The sequence below is a fragment of the Brachionichthys hirsutus genome, unplaced genomic scaffold (genome assembly GCF_040956055.1).
Source record: "Brachionichthys hirsutus isolate HB-005 unplaced genomic scaffold, CSIRO-AGI_Bhir_v1 contig_978, whole genome shotgun sequence".
NCBI lineage: Eukaryota > Metazoa > Chordata > Actinopteri > Lophiiformes > Brachionichthyidae > Brachionichthys > Brachionichthys hirsutus.
This window is the reverse complement of record NW_027180388.1, coordinates 107052-122711: the sequence shown is the minus strand read 5'-3', so window position 1 is coordinate 122711 and position 15660 is coordinate 107052. Positions and strand designations below refer to the sequence as shown.

General features: G+C 42.9%; 1 protein-coding gene across 1 annotated transcript in view; it reads left to right on the top strand.

The window, feature by feature from the left end:
• Positions 1 to 1490: 1490 nt before the first annotated feature.
• The window catches only part of LOC137914445 (glutamate receptor 4-like), a 71375-nt gene continuing 57205 nt past the window's right edge, over positions 1491 to 15660 (top strand). Inside the window, exons 1-2 of the mRNA XM_068757996.1 lie at positions 1491 to 1584; positions 3762 to 3920. Of these exons, the coding sequence (XP_068614097.1) occupies positions 1491 to 1584; positions 3762 to 3920 (253 nt within the window). The remainder of the gene's footprint in view (positions 1585 to 3761; positions 3921 to 15660) is intronic.

The following is a 15660-nucleotide window of genomic DNA, read 5'->3' as shown; positions in this document are numbered from 1 at the left end:
GGCTGCACGCTGAGTTGTTAGAATTGTGTCTCAACACAAAACGTGTACTTATTCTGTGTAGCCTGCGTTAACATCCACTGTTAAAGCGCGCACATACAGACGATGCTACAGTCTGGCTTCTTATTGTGGCTGTAAAGACGATGAAGTTGTGCCAATAGCTTCACTCAGATCATAAAGTCAACTCCAACCGGGACTCGAGCCCATGTGTTGTAAAGAAGAGTCGCGCGCGGGGACGTGAAATGTAAAACCAACACACACACATATATGCTGAATTCGTATTTCTATCCATGCATGAGTTCCTCTCCGCTCTGCAGCCGACTGGGGGGATCCCACTCGGAGTCTGACAGACCGCATCCTTCACTGGGACGCGGCGTGATCCCACTTATTTTATTTGGCCATCTGGAACAACGAGTTTGTGCTCTCCACCGTGGAGCCGCGCGTCTGTCCGTTTTTACCGCCGCGCCACCGGCAGGCTTGGCATGCAGAGCGCCTCTGAAGGAGCTGCGGCAACAGTACGGCTCAGAGGACGAGCCTGCGCTCCAGGCTGGGCTTCATCCGCAGCGCACCAGATGTTTGCGCTCATGAGGTCGCGACTTTAAACATCCACAACGATTATGATGTCGGCGGGTCCCCGGGACGCCATCAACGTCCCCGCAGCTGTAGGCGGCCCGAGGTTTCCCTTATGTCATCTGCTCATTTTGGTGGGACGCACCCAGGCAGCTGCAGAAGTCGACCAATGCGTCAGGATGGATGAATGCGTTGAGACGCATGCAGGCGCAACTCCCCGTCTCCCTTTTATACTTTAGTCTGCTTCACTAACGAACTAGTGAAAAGTACTAAAATGAAAATGGATCAATTTTCTTTTATATTCTGTCTTTATTGCGCGCATAAACTATAACAATGTTAACAATCCATTATTTGGGGAAGTGGTTGCGGATATTAAACATTAGTCCTGCTGCAGATAAATTGAAGCTCACAAAAAGGAGATAAGATCAAAAGTAGTGAGCGCAAACACGCACAGTCAAAGGAATCCTGTTTTTGCCTTTCCCATTGCTGAAGCGTTTGAGATGAATTGATGGCGCGAGTTCAAGACAGTAGCGCGATGGAGATGAGGAGAGGGTTAGTGTGAAGAGAGAGAAGCCGAGCATCTGAAGAGGGTTAAGAGAGAAGGAGAGAGACGGGGCGCGCATGTCCAGTCCCTTCATGCAGGCTGTTCTCCGCGCTCGCCAGTCATTCTAGCGACTTTCCCCACTCTTTCTCTCTCGCCGCGTCTTTGCATGCGCACCGGACGCACAGCTCTCTCCGGAGCAGACACTGCTGCTGTGGAAGAAACGACGGGAGCGAACGAGCCAACCATGGAATAAGGATACCGCTGGACCAAACGAGGGGAAAACCTCTTTCTTCTGCTGCCCTTTCTTTTTTTTCCCGTTCTCCCTTCTCCCACCTCGATGTCTCTCAACAGTTTCTGAAGGGATTGAAGGACAGAAAAAATGAGGAATATAATTTTTTATTGGCACTTTCTCGGGGTGTATTCCGCCCTTTGTGGATTGGCGATGGGGGCTTTCCCTAGTTCTGTGCAGATAGGTGAGTTGCTGGTTTTTGCGCACGGACACTTAAGACTGAATTTTAGTGGATTTTGGCACACAGCGCTCACCCATTAAAGGAGCTTGGACCGGCACGCTCCAAAACACAGCCACTAAAAACTATTTAATTTCATGCAAGAATTAAAGAATTAAGAAATGAATGTAGACGTTTAAATAAGTTTATTTCTGTTTGGTTTTATGGAAATGTCTTTGCGCTCACGTGAGATCTGACGCATCGTCTCTGCTGTGACTTGTATGTTTCATATATAGCTGCGCGCTCACTCCTTTACTCTGCACTATCCTTTTACTTTATTTGTGAGTTGTAAAGGCTGCTCGGCGTCCTTGAATGCATCAGCGAGCTTTGTTCCTTCAGTCTTCATCACTAAGACCCTGCAGTCCCCCCCCTCTCTCTCTCTCCCCCCCCTGCCCCTTTTCAGCTCCTCTCCTCTCAGAGAGAGAAGCCTATCTTTCATCCCACCTTACAGTTTAGAGATAAAGTTAACTAAACCTGGATTCATCCGTCTTAGTGCATACAGACCACATCATCTCTCTCTCTCTCTCTCTCTCTCCCTTACACACACAAGCGCACACACTTCTACAGGCATATGTGTGATAATTAATTCACTGCATCACTCCTTTTGTGGGGGAGTGGGGAGGTCTTATAATGAGATCGACTCCTTGACTCTGTCACCCTACAGCTGCCAATAATGCAGCTGCTGCTTCACACACACACACACACACACACACACACACACACACACACACACTTATCTTCATGCCTATACACATGCAGTCATAAAAATGCACACATGATGCATGCTGAGTACACAGCTGCAAATTCACATTCGTTTGCAGAGTACGGGTGCAGACACGGAAAGCACATGTGAAAATGCATGCATGTGAGCACACACACACTGCAAAAAGCATGTCAGCATACACGTGCACGCTTTCTTTCTCCCCCACTGATACACACGGAATCATTCACTGGGCTCTTCAGTTCACTCAAGGAATTATTTGCATATCTCTGCATTGCACATTAGTGTAATGTCAGTGGAAGCACACACTCACACACACACACACACACATGTGCATTATCCTTACATGTGTAAGACAATACAGTCAGAGACTGAAACAGAGGAGAATGTTGGTGAAATATCTTACAGAAACTGGTGCGATATCAAGAAACTTCTCCACTCCTCATGCGGTCGAAGTGTGTGTGTGTGTGTGCCTCAACATAAGCCATACACATGTGCATTTACACATAAACTGAAGAGTGCATCTTGGTTTTTTTAGTGTCTGTCTTTGATTACTGGTCTTCTAAAAGGCATGCAGAGCAAGTCTGAGAAACGCAGCTCACTCTCTTCCAACACAACGTCGAGGCTGGACGGCCTGCCGGTGTAATCCAGTCCAGTCCAGTTGAGTTGAGTCTGATCCCGTTGAGCTTAAATCACAGCCATTTATAGCAGTGATATCAGTAGCAGTACAACCCGACACCAGGTTCAATACTAGTAATGAAAATATTAGATACAGTGGATGACTTTTATCTCTGGTCACGTCGGTCCTCATCCTCATCCTCTGTTTCTTTTTCTTTTTGGATGCCATGCCATCAGCTTCACTGCATCTTATCTTCTCTCCCCCCGTAATAATTTTTCACTTTGTCGGGGGGGGGGGCATATTGAGAGACATTCTCATTTTTAAAGGCCAACTGACATTTAGAGCTCGCCTCCGCCTCCCTTTCTTCCAGCGTGGCCCATGCTCCGCCCTTATTAAGATGACACCTTCTGATCGGGTTGTCTTATCTGCCCGCTCCAACTCATTATCCCTTTGACTGCTTGCCTTTCACTTGTCTTCTTTTTACGCTCCTCTCCTCCTGTCCCTCTCCTCCTTTCTCTCATTTCATCAGCGAAGTAGTCAACGTGGGTATACAAGTGTCTTTGTTTCTCATGGTTATGTGTGTTTGTGAGGGAGGGCGTGCTGAAAGACAAATGATGTTTAGCAGCAAAGCTAATGAAGATCTTGGCTTTTTCTATCCCCCCCCCCCCTCCCATGCCATTTATCTTTCATTCTCCACATTTCTCCCCATGCCATCCAAACACTCTCCACCCCACAATAACTCATGTGCTCTCCTCGCCGTCATGGGCTTATCTTCGCCGTCTCTCTTTGTCACTCTCTCTCCAGGTGGGTTGTTCATCAGGAATACTGATCAGGAGTATACGGCGTTCCGACTAGCCATCTTCCTTCACAACACCAGCCCTAATGCTACCGAAGCTCCCTTTAATCTGGTCCCGCATGTCGACAATATAGAGACCGCCAACAGCTTTGCCGTCACCAATGCTTGTAAGTACAAAAATTCCTGCAAGGGACTTAAAATTCTATTTTCTTTTTTTAATTTTTGCTGTCACCATGATGGAAATTTCAGTCTTTGCTTTCTGACTGTAAAGATTGATTACATGTTGTTTAAAGGCTCATATTGCAATGTTGTCATCTTTGTTTTAGTGGTCCTTCACGGAAGTGGTTTAAAATCTGGCTGGTCTAAGAAGTCGTCATTCTGAAATGTTGATTTTAAATCCCAAATCACATTTTAATGACTTTGACATAAAAACTCTCCCTGCCAGGCATTTCAAGGCCATTTCAGTGATCAATTTTGCCAATTCTGGTCAATACTGTTTTTTAATCATGCCGTATGTGCTTCACATCTTTTCCCAACTAGCAGCATCCCATCTGCGAAGAGTGTAATATCACCCATCACAATTATAGCTTAATGCAACTATAAAATTAGTCTCGGAACAGTTGGAAACTGTGATGAAAATGGGTCCTTTGTGTTCAGAACAGAGATGAGCAGTTGCTGCAAACGACCTCTCTGATGTTTAGAAGGATGACGGCTAATCTTTTGACATCCCTGTCTGTTCGTCGAGAGTTGAAATCTAATCCCTCGCACTCCCTCTTGACCGAGAAGCCTGCAAGAGAATGTATGTGATGTTTGCTGGATCCAATCCAAACATGTTTGGCTGTCATCAAAAGGAAATTGCGTGTTGCACTGCACATATTTGGTGGGTGGACTTTCTCTACCTGTGCTGTAGCCCTCTGTGGACTTAAGACATTTGGTTTCTTGCTCTCTGGCACCTGCTGAAGTGTTTGCACCAGATTGATCTAAATAAATGATGCTTCCTGAGTGTCTTTGGTGTGTGCTTGCGAGTATTTGCCTCAATGAAATTAGAGAGAATCTTTAATAGATACCCACCATGCATTTCTCGCTGTCGTCTTCCTCCTGGTGCGATATACTCATATCGGTGCAGGAGAACAGGCTACGGTTATGTTAGCGCTCGCTCTTTGATTCAGCACAATCACAGCAATTAGAGTGGCGTGCCTCTGTGTGTGGCGGTTATGTTGATTAATGAGGTTGGCTTGATAATATGAAAATTAATTTCCTTTATAATACAAGGGTGTACACAGCTATATCACGTGCCTTCAGTAACACGCTCAAAATGTGCTTCCACCTTACCGGTATATGGGATGCAATTCTGAGCGATTGTACTGATCTGTAGACCTGCTTATCTCATCCAATCGACCGGAGGTGATGTTAACTGTGGGAGGAGCAAACAGAATCAATAAAACAATGGAGTACTTCTCCTTGTGATATTATGTTACAGCGTTTAACACGATTCCTAACGTATCTCCATGATGACTGGAGACACAGGCCGCTCAACTGTCGGGCAAAGCTACAGAAAATGCAAGATGATATTTTTCAGAAGAGCGATTCCAACTCTGTAAGGTTTCCAGTAATCTCTGGTAATTGAGCGGTGTTATGTTTCACCTGGGGACAATACGTTTACAACACCAGGCTCCATTAGCATAGGATTTAACTGCAGCCAAATGCAAGCCACACCAAATGATAAAAACTGGACAAAGCAATTCCTTGGCTCTTGTATAATGGCCCCACATGAGCGATTAGACTCGTCAATGCAATCTTCAATGATTTTAACTTACATAGATTTTCAGCCTACACTTTCTCCCACCTATAGCTCCAAGCATCATCACATGCTGCATCTATTTAAACATTTTGAGTGGGACTGTACACCCTGGGCATGCAGGTATCTATTATATATTGTAATGCAAGGAGTTTAAATTCTATTAACAGTGAGTAAATGGGGTGTTATGGGAGAGGATTAGGCTCAATCAGTTTGAAATGTAATGTAATTTGAACCAAATCCAGCAGGTGTTTTAAAATGTCTGCATGACCTGAAGCTCTGGCAGCTGAGATATATAAAGGCGTCTGCAGGAAAATTCATTCTGTCGTTGTTCTCCCAGCCTTGTTGCTGCTACATCCACTTCAACCTCAGTGACCCGCCAGAGTTTTAGTCGTAACAAATTCATACTGTGTAGCCGTATGCTGTTAAAGCCAGAGAGCTTTGTTTTAAACCAAAGTAGGGTGAAGAACGTTCTCATGCAGAAGTGACTACAACCGTGCACTTGACATTGAACGTCACCACCAATGTTCCCTCTAATTTGTCATGTGTCTGAGCAAACACACGAACACCCTGAGCAGTCCCTTGGTTGGACAACGCCATAATAATACATTTCATTTAAACACATTTAACATTTGAAAGCAAATATCAAAGTGCATAATAGTATAAAATTAAATAACATAAAACAAGAGATAAAAATCAACAAGCAATGTGTGTGCTGTGGTCTCGCGAGAGTCCTGTAACTCCTCGTCTGCAAAACACAGTTTATAACCTAGTTTTTCCTGTGTCCGTCTCACTTCTCCACTGGTTGCGCACTTTGTTCCGGTACAAAACTCCTGTCTGTTTCTTTCACAATGGAAAACGAGCGTCGCTTGAAAAAGTAAAAATCACACCCAGTTCCACCGTTTTTTCTTCTGTTTGCGCTCAGACATTGTGCTCATTCCATCTTAAGAGAATCGCTTTTCCTTTTTACTCTGGCTTGGTGAGATGATTTGCCACCGTCCGTTGTTTTTGTCATTGTCATAAAGGGTTGACATAAGCAGCACTTCGTATCATAAGCGTGTCTTCCCTCCACATCGGCCACACCGCTTTGTTAGCTAAAACACCTGTGGCGGCGGCGCATTAGGACGTCGATCAATTACGTTGATGATCTGCGTAAAGATTTACGTGAATCTCATCATTCGCCGGAGCAGCCAGTCACCGGTCACTCACTGAAGCACAGTGGAAAATAGCGCAGAATTAATTTTTACGTGTTTATGTTATTTTCAATTTAGGTTGTATTTTTTTTAGTGCGCAACGCAGATTTTTGCTGCGCGAAGACCGTATCAGCTGTGCGTAATTACACACGAGCGCACCTTAGAGGGAACATTGGTCACGAACTGTCAGACACTAAAAATGAGCGGTTCTCATTGACAGTCCGAAACTGACAATGACAAACATTTGAACGTCCCAGTGGAGACTTGGGGGTCAGCAGGACACCAGTGATACCAGTACCAAGTTTTATGGTCCATCCTTAAAAATCCATCAACAGCTATAAAAACACTGGCAGGCGTGCTCCTTACCATTAAATCCCTTATTTTCCGTCCCAGTGCAGTGAAAACTGGATGTGCTCTCTAATATGCTAAAAGTTTATTCAAGCGTTGCTGAAACCGCTCCCCGTCAAATGTGCAATTTATTCCTGTTGGGGTAAGCTGGGTTAAACTAACGGATTTCGAGCCCAGCTGTTTGAGGTAATTAAGCAACCTATTTAAAAATGAAACCATATACTTATGACCAATGTTAAAGATTTATGCCTTCGTGGACGGTGTGGAGAGACGGTTTGGGCCTTTTTGTGGGACTCGCACACGTTTATACAGAGTCAGTTTCATCCTTCGGCCTTTGGATGGCATCTTGTTACTGTCATACCGTTTTCATTTTGTCTTCCTCTCTTTCTGTTTGGTTAGGTCTATTCCTTCATAGTCACACACACACACACACACAGGCCCAACAGCAGGAGAGATTGGGAAATGAAACTCTTCAATGTGAACTTTCTGCTCTCTCTCCACATTCTACACCAATTCCCTCTACCTTCCTATCACTCTTTCCATCTGGCTCTTGCCCTTGTGCTTTACACTTGTTCTAACTCTCCTCTGTTACTGACCCCCTTGTCTCCTCATATTGTCCCTCTCTCTCCTCCTTCGTCTCTCAACCCCTCATCATTTCTGTGCCCGCGCTCCCCTACGCAGAGGCGTGGTGAATGGATCTCTAAATTAATCCCTGACTCTTGCTCTGGGTGGTGAACAAAACGCTTCACATTAGAATAGGGACCTCTGCCTCTGACCTTGGCCGGTTCCTCCCCATTCTGGTATTCAGGAAGCGTGAACGGATCGTAAAAAAAAATCCCTCGTCCCTGCCATTTTCTCTTTTCACAAAGAACTACAGCTGCTTTTCTTGTCTCATAGTCAAACATGCATTTATGAACCTCTCCGTGTTCTTTCCTGTGTTTGCATGCATATCGGTGCACCTGTTAATTTTGTAGCACATAAACACATATCTCCATGTAGTGGTGTATTCATTCTTCACTCTGTCCTTGTGGTGTTTGTATTTGTGTATCTTTTGTTGTGCCTGCGCTGCATTATTCCACTGGGCTCGCCACTTCGTCTCAGGTCACTGGCTTATAGAAAATAATGAACGTGTGACAAAAAGCTGCAGTGTGTGTGTGTGTGTGTGCGCGTGAATGCAACTGTGTGCGCGGGTGGGAAAACAACCAGCTAAGAGCGAATGTGAAGATAGACTGAAAGTGATGAGGTGAATTAGGGATGGAGGAGAGCGAAACGGAGAGGTGAAGGCTGATCTATGATCCCACAGCTGAGAAACACAACAATGTGCTGCTATGACTGTAAATGTGAGTCTTGATATGTGGGATGATTCTTCTGCTTCAAATCTTTTTTGAAATAAAGACAAAACAGAGCTTGTACTCTGCTCTGCTCTGAAAGCTGCTGTACAGCTGCAGTGATGCATGAGGATAAGGATGATGCACGCCGTGGTGGTTCACACGGTTGATTTCCTCGTAATTCATCGAGTTAATGTACAGTAGATCATGTCTATAATGAATCACTCACAGATCTATACTGCTAATGCATTTAGATGGAGTCTGCACCTGATTATCTTTGACAGAAACTGTCTCTGTCACAATATCCTTGAGGTGTCAGTCTGGTTCTGTCAGTCAAGGACAGAGATAATGAGCGCTGAAATGCAAAGGCGATTATGTGTCCGAGTTAGGGATGGTATATTAGACCTGTGCTCAAATTCCCATCTTAACATTATTGATTTGCTGCATTTGCATTAAAATGGTATTTTAGTGAAATATTTACACATCACCTCTGTGCACCTCCTTGGATCTCCCGTTGGCCATTAACACGCAACACTGATCTCAGTGCAATTGCAGCACCAGGATCTGCATCATATGAGACCAGCGTTCAGTAGCAGGCAGGGTGAATCGATTGCATAAACGCTGCTGTGTGGGAGAATGGCAAGCTGTAAAAATAAAGTGCAGGAAGTTGACCTGCTGCCCCTTTTATTTTAACGTATTGTTGTTATCTGGTGAATTTAACAGTAATGCAGTTAATACAGTCTGTAAACACAGGAGTGACAAAGGTCAGTCGCAGGTAAAGCTTGATGTATAGTTCTGTTTTAATGGTCTTTACAGCGTAGCCAATACATGCGGTCGCCATAGCAACTGCTTGTTTTTACCAGGTGATTCTGATGCTGGACGAGATTGTTGAAAGTGAAGATAACATTAAGGAAGTTGAATATATATATATATATATTCAGCTGTTTTTTGCAATTATAATATATATATATATTATAATTGCAATTGTGTTCACACTTAACCAGGGTTGAATGACTGAGCCACGCAGTTTAGGTTGAATACCCCGGTACCTGACATTCATAGCTGTGAGAATAAAATGACTATATGAATGAAAATAATAGAAACAGCTGAATGTGTTGCAGTAACTTTGATGTCTCACACACACTGGGTGGTTAACAGTCATTAGATGCAGACGTTCTGGGAAATTAGCGGATAGTGGCAATAAAAGTTTAGCATTTTCTTTGCTAACTTATTGGGCGCCTCTAGTTTATTAGATCCTAATTTGGTTTTGCTTGATAAAACTCTTGATAAACTTCTCATAGAAGAAACTGTATTCCTGGGATGGATTTAGGCATTCTTTTTGAAGTAATATTTAGTTTTTATAATCATACATACAAAGCTCATTTGGTGTCCCCTGACTGCTCCCTGAAGAATCTCTTCTGTTGCATCATTTTTATAGCAGTTATGAACAAAATAGATGGATAGGAAGGCAGCCTGCCATCAGTCGACAGGCTCAGCCAGGGATTGTCAGTGGATGATCGACACCAGTGCTTAAAACATTGTTTTTATTTTCAGTGGTTTTTATTAATAATCAAATATAATATATGCATCTTCAAATTTATTGTAATGGATTTATATTTCCAAAGCCAAAATCAATTTTTTTCAGAATAAAAAAAAAAAATTACAATTCGCTCACACGCTTTTGAAAATAAAATGCAATCAGACATTATTTTATTTCTGATCTGATGCCGGTATCATGACGCACGTTCACCATCCCAACGATATCAGACGTTTTTCTTTTCAAACAAAGGCTGTTATCAACTAATAAGTAATCACAGGTTTTCCTCATCGAGGTCTCCCAGAGGAAATCTAAAGATCACAAACATGGATAGCAGAACGCCATGTAGGAAGTGCTTCACCTTTAAATTGATTCTGTAGCTATATGCTAATCTCAAATCCTGCTCCACAGCTTCCTGGCTCCATGTTAGCCATTGTGTTAACAGTTTCCTTTCCCATCACAGGGCTTCTATGAGCAGTGGTCTCCTCAGCCTGTAATAATAAAGGATTCACTGACAAAATATGCAGGAAGCTATCACTTCTTTTTTGTTTAATGAACAGTTACACCTGGCATTGATAGTAGTAACTAATAGGATGGTAATATGGCACTGAGTGTGTCCAGCCCCCGTCTAGTTTGATTTATGAGCTGTACATGTGACAAACTACACACAAAACATTCTTATCAGGGCGAAGTAAAAGCCAATGTAACATGCAGTTTGGAAATTGATTCCCTGATACAAAAGCAGCACTAAAATTCAGTTAATGAGCCCGTGTGTGTGTGTGTGTGCGTGCGTGTCCTTGAGGCGAGATAAGGTAGAGTGAGACAAGTCTTCTTGCAGGTTGTTACAGGCTGGAGAGCCTGAAGCTTGGTTGAGTGAAATCCTCCCACATAATGCCGCAGCGTTCAGCCTGCTTCTGCAAAGGGAAAAACATTTTAATCAACTAGATGTAGAGAATGTCCGCCAGAAGGATGGTCGATGGAAAGCGTTTATTGTGAATTCAAGGTTAGCTCCTTATGTTGCTCGCCTGTTTGTTCAAGCGCCGTCAGTAATGAATGGTGAATAATATTATTAGTCCATGCAGAAGTCTCTGAGAAGAGCCACGCTCCCTCCAGGTAATCTGACATCACCGGGATAAAAGGCAGGCCGCGTCTCCTTAACCCACTTGCTGACTCACACCTACGCACTAATATCCACGCACACACTTCGCCAGTGCATGGGCCGCCTTCCTCTAATGCATTTCATTAAGACCTCTATTCTCCCGCCGGGCACGATAACTGCGCTGTAAACATTAGAAATGTCTCTTTCTTCTGCGTTTGTTTTTTCACGCTCCGGCGTTTGGAAGATGAAAAGCACGAAACGAGATGACAGGGGATTTTAAGTGTTTCCCAACCCCTTCAGCTGAACACAGCGCCGTTTGTGCCGAACAGAGCCATGTACACTGTAATTGTCTTTGACATCTTTTTGCTGTCCTTCACTCTCTGGGCTTAGCTGTTGCTGCTTTCATGTTCCGAGCAGTGGATTTCCACTTCCCTTTCTTCTCTTTCACTCGGCTCCTTTCTTGAACAAACATCCTCTTGTGCATGAAATGCAAAGGTGGCGCTTCCCTGTTGTCTTATCTTCTGCTTCTCCTCCTTTCTTTTCTTGCATCTTTAATTTACGTGACTGCTCACCACTTTCTTCTTTCCTACTTCTCTCCTCTCTCTTTCTGCCATCGTTCATCGTTACTCATTCACTGTGAAGTAGCGTTTGGTGTCAGACGGCATATATGATCATAGTGTACACCTCATCCCTTCATCTTGAGCATCCACCTGCAGTTTGTCTTGTCATTGCCCACCCGTGTGTGTGTGTTTGTTTCCATGGATTTATGATGTGGATAAAAGGAAGGGTATTAGTTAATATTGATGAGTGCTGCCACTCAGACCTCCTCACCGAGACTCACCTAGAGATAAGAGGCATGACCTTTAAGACACACTCCTCCCACACAGATGCTGACCCTTGCAAAAAATGCTCTGTGTGCTTGTATTATTTAAGTTCAGCTACACCCCTACTGCCCCTTTAACTGGAGTGATGTCGCTTCATACATGCCGGTCACTATTGATTAAAACCTGTTAGCTCATGGGAAACATTAAGATTTCCCCCACACCTCAGAGTCGGCGTCGGCCCTGAACCGATTCATCCCTAATGGCCAATTGGTATTCAGCAAAAGTAATAGATTCCTAGGTAATTCATCTCACACACAAATAGGAAGAGACAGCGCAGGAAGAGAAAAAAGCTATTAAGCTGATCAGAGCGGGAGCAAGGTTCATAAGAGGAGAGAAAGGCTCTCAGGGAAATAGAGAAAAATAATTCATTACGCACTCTGTGCCGATTATTGTGGGGGCAGGCGCATGAGAACACACACACACAAACACACAGCAATGCAGCAGAAGCAAGTCATCCTTAGTGCCAGAAGTGAAGATGGCCGCTGTGAGCGTTTGGATGTGTTTTTGTTTTTGAGTTTACCGGTCTTAGGATTCAGCGTCTTCTTGACAGTTTTGGTATTCATCCTGTTAAGCTCACTGGTATACCTCGGCCTGTGTGTGTGTGTGTGTGTGTGTGTCAGATCCTTCAGGTAGTTACGGTGGTGGATGGATATTTCCTTGTTTCTATTTTTACCTCAGGTATATCTACATTCTTACATTCTTAAGAATAGAAAGATGGAGAATATCACCTCCATCATAATTACAAACACAAACTCTCCTGCCCTAGTTTTCAATTCATGCTGTTCTTTGACTGGAGGGAGTTCTTCCTCCCTCCCCAGCCCCGCTGAGGCACATCATCTTCATTCAACCACCTGACACCTCCTCCTGAGGCAGGAGCGGCCCGAGCTCCACACGGCACCACTTGCTGCCTCACAAGGAGGTGCCTGTGGATTATTACGATATTAGCACAGTATTATATTTATACTACTGCATTAACTACTTATTTACCTCTGCAGATACTGCAGTGCATTATAACATAGACGATCACTGTGTGGTTGTGACATCATTATCCTGAAAGCATAAAAACACCCACAAATCGTGCTCTGTAATTATTATTTAGTCCAGATTACAGATATCATTGAGATTTTTCTTGTATTTGGGACTACTGTGCTTTTAATATTAGAGAGATTATTTAACTTTATTGTTCTCTATCATGCCATTAAAATACTACTTCGTAGCTAATAATTTCCTAAATCAAATGTGGCACTCCGAACAAAGAGTTTGGTACTTTAACTTGTATGGTAATTTCCATCTAATATTGTTTTTTTTACTGATGACGTATCTACGAGAGATTTAAGACTATTAAATTAAATTAATCCGGTGTCGATCGACATATGTCTCCACAGGCTATGACACTGGCGATGTTGACACTCAGAGTCTAGAGCTCTTTATGACACAACTGTTACCTGTTATTGTGAAGCTCTCATGAAATAAGTCTTAATTGGAGCTCCTTAAAAATACAAGTCATCTATAGTCATTATATAAACGATCTGATTCAGATTCAGAATACTTGATGAGCATCCACGTTTCCCTTGGCATCGCGGAAAAGTTCAACACAAGGTCAAATCCTCCCCATCTGGGTCCCTTTTAGTTGAAGGAGTCACCAGAGGGTGCTTCTAAATGAGATCACCAACTGCCTGAAGGACCCACTGCTGTTTCTTTCTCTTTTTTGTTTTTGTCGAATTTTCTTAAGACAGAGGGCATTGCTCATTATCCATTCCAGATTCATCTATTCATGTCTAGACTGTTCCTGTAAGGTTTGAACAAGTTTGTATTTCTAGACTTTTTCTCGATGTATGTTTTGCCATGACAGAACCCAGACACGGGCAGAACATGTAAACTCCTCTCAGAAAGTCCCCAATTCTTTCTTTCTTCCTTGGACAGTGTAGAGAATAGAGGTGGAAGAGAAGGTAAAGGAGGTCTAAATAGGGTGTATGTACAAATTGTACATACAATGTACTATTTGTGTATATGTTCTTTTTTATCTAATCCCATGCATCTCACAGAAGCTCTTGCTGCTGTACACATATTGTTGTCTGCTTCAACAGTTCAACATCACAGGAGTGTTACACACACCATGAATTACACTGAACTAATGCACATGCATTTAAAGGCTCCATCTCATTCATGGATGGTACTGCATACACACACACACACACGTCCTTTCCTGATTCTCTATGAGGCTCTATTCCTCACACACACACACACACACACACACACACACAAGTGCTCATACACTGGAGGGGATGATAGGATGATGGTACAGATGGCATGTTGGAGTAATATTCTCCATATGGGAAGGTAATATCGTCAGAGGAGTCATCTGGGGAGAAGGAGAGAGGGAGATTGGAAGAGAGAAAAACGAAGGAGAGCCAATATGAATTTCTGTTATGCATGGCCACAGGGGACTATTCAAGACCGGATTTTGTAGTGTCCATTAATTGTTCCTTTCATTGTGCAAGCAAATAGCAGTAAATGTAGTTTTAAAAGGATTGTGCCAGTCTAGTTGTCCATTTTGAGGATGTCATATCCCTTGAGACATAATATGTGGTTTTATTTGGTGTTTATTTGTGGAGCCGTGGTGGTTTGCAGTTTGAATCCAGACCTGGGGCCTTCCCGTGTGGAGTTTGGACGGGTTTGCTGGATCCTCATGTGTCCGACAGTCCAAGAACATGCGACAAAGGTGAAAGGAAGATTATTTATTGCCTAGATGTGAATTGTATTTGACTTATGAGCAATAGAAACAGAATATATGGTCAATATTGGCCATTATTTTCAGCTGCATCACATTTGGTGAGACATTAGGAGGACAAGCAAACACTGCGCAGGAGGAGATGCCAAATTGTTTTTAATTACACCAACATAATTCGTGAAATCAATCAGACTAATGTACTGCACATAATAATTGGTGCATTTGATAACACATTGGAGTGGATTCATATATTGTTGTCATTATGATGGCGGTTTCTGCTAATTATATGAAGATTAAATTCATACGCAGATGCTTTTCGACCATTTTTTATGATGCTTGTTAACATACGATGTGGCATGAGAGTTAGGGTGGAGACCTCAGAGCCATTGTCTAGGGGTGACGGTCTTCAGTCAAGGTTGATCAATATTCCTTGGCAACAGCAGTGATGCTACACGACATTTCATTTTAAACAAGGTCTCATTGTCTTATGTGTTAGACCTGGGGTTATCTGAGTTTGAGCCTCGTCTGAATGAGTGAGGAAGAGCTTCCCAACTGTGAGATAAACAAGCATGACCTCGATCAGAGCTAAAAGAATTGACTCAAGTGTGAATAACATCATTCTTGAATGATGTCTGAGTAAACTTTGATTAAACAAATGAAAAAAATATATTTCTATCCTCACCAAAGTTTGTTTTTTTCTATTTAAATATAATCATTATAGTAATAACCCCATGCACTAAATCAACTCAGCAACTTCTTAAAAGCAAATGTAATAGATCTGATAGAAATTCTACAAAATACATCGAGTCTACAAAGGCTTTATAGGCAGAGTCTGCATTTACGTGACCTGAAGAGAATTACAGATTTGAGCTGCAATCACAAGACATTTTCTAATAAATCGTTCTTATTTAATGCATCTTTAGCTCATCTTGAAATAAAATAACAGGCAACTCAGCTTTAGCGTTTATGGCATTCTAAAACATACAAAG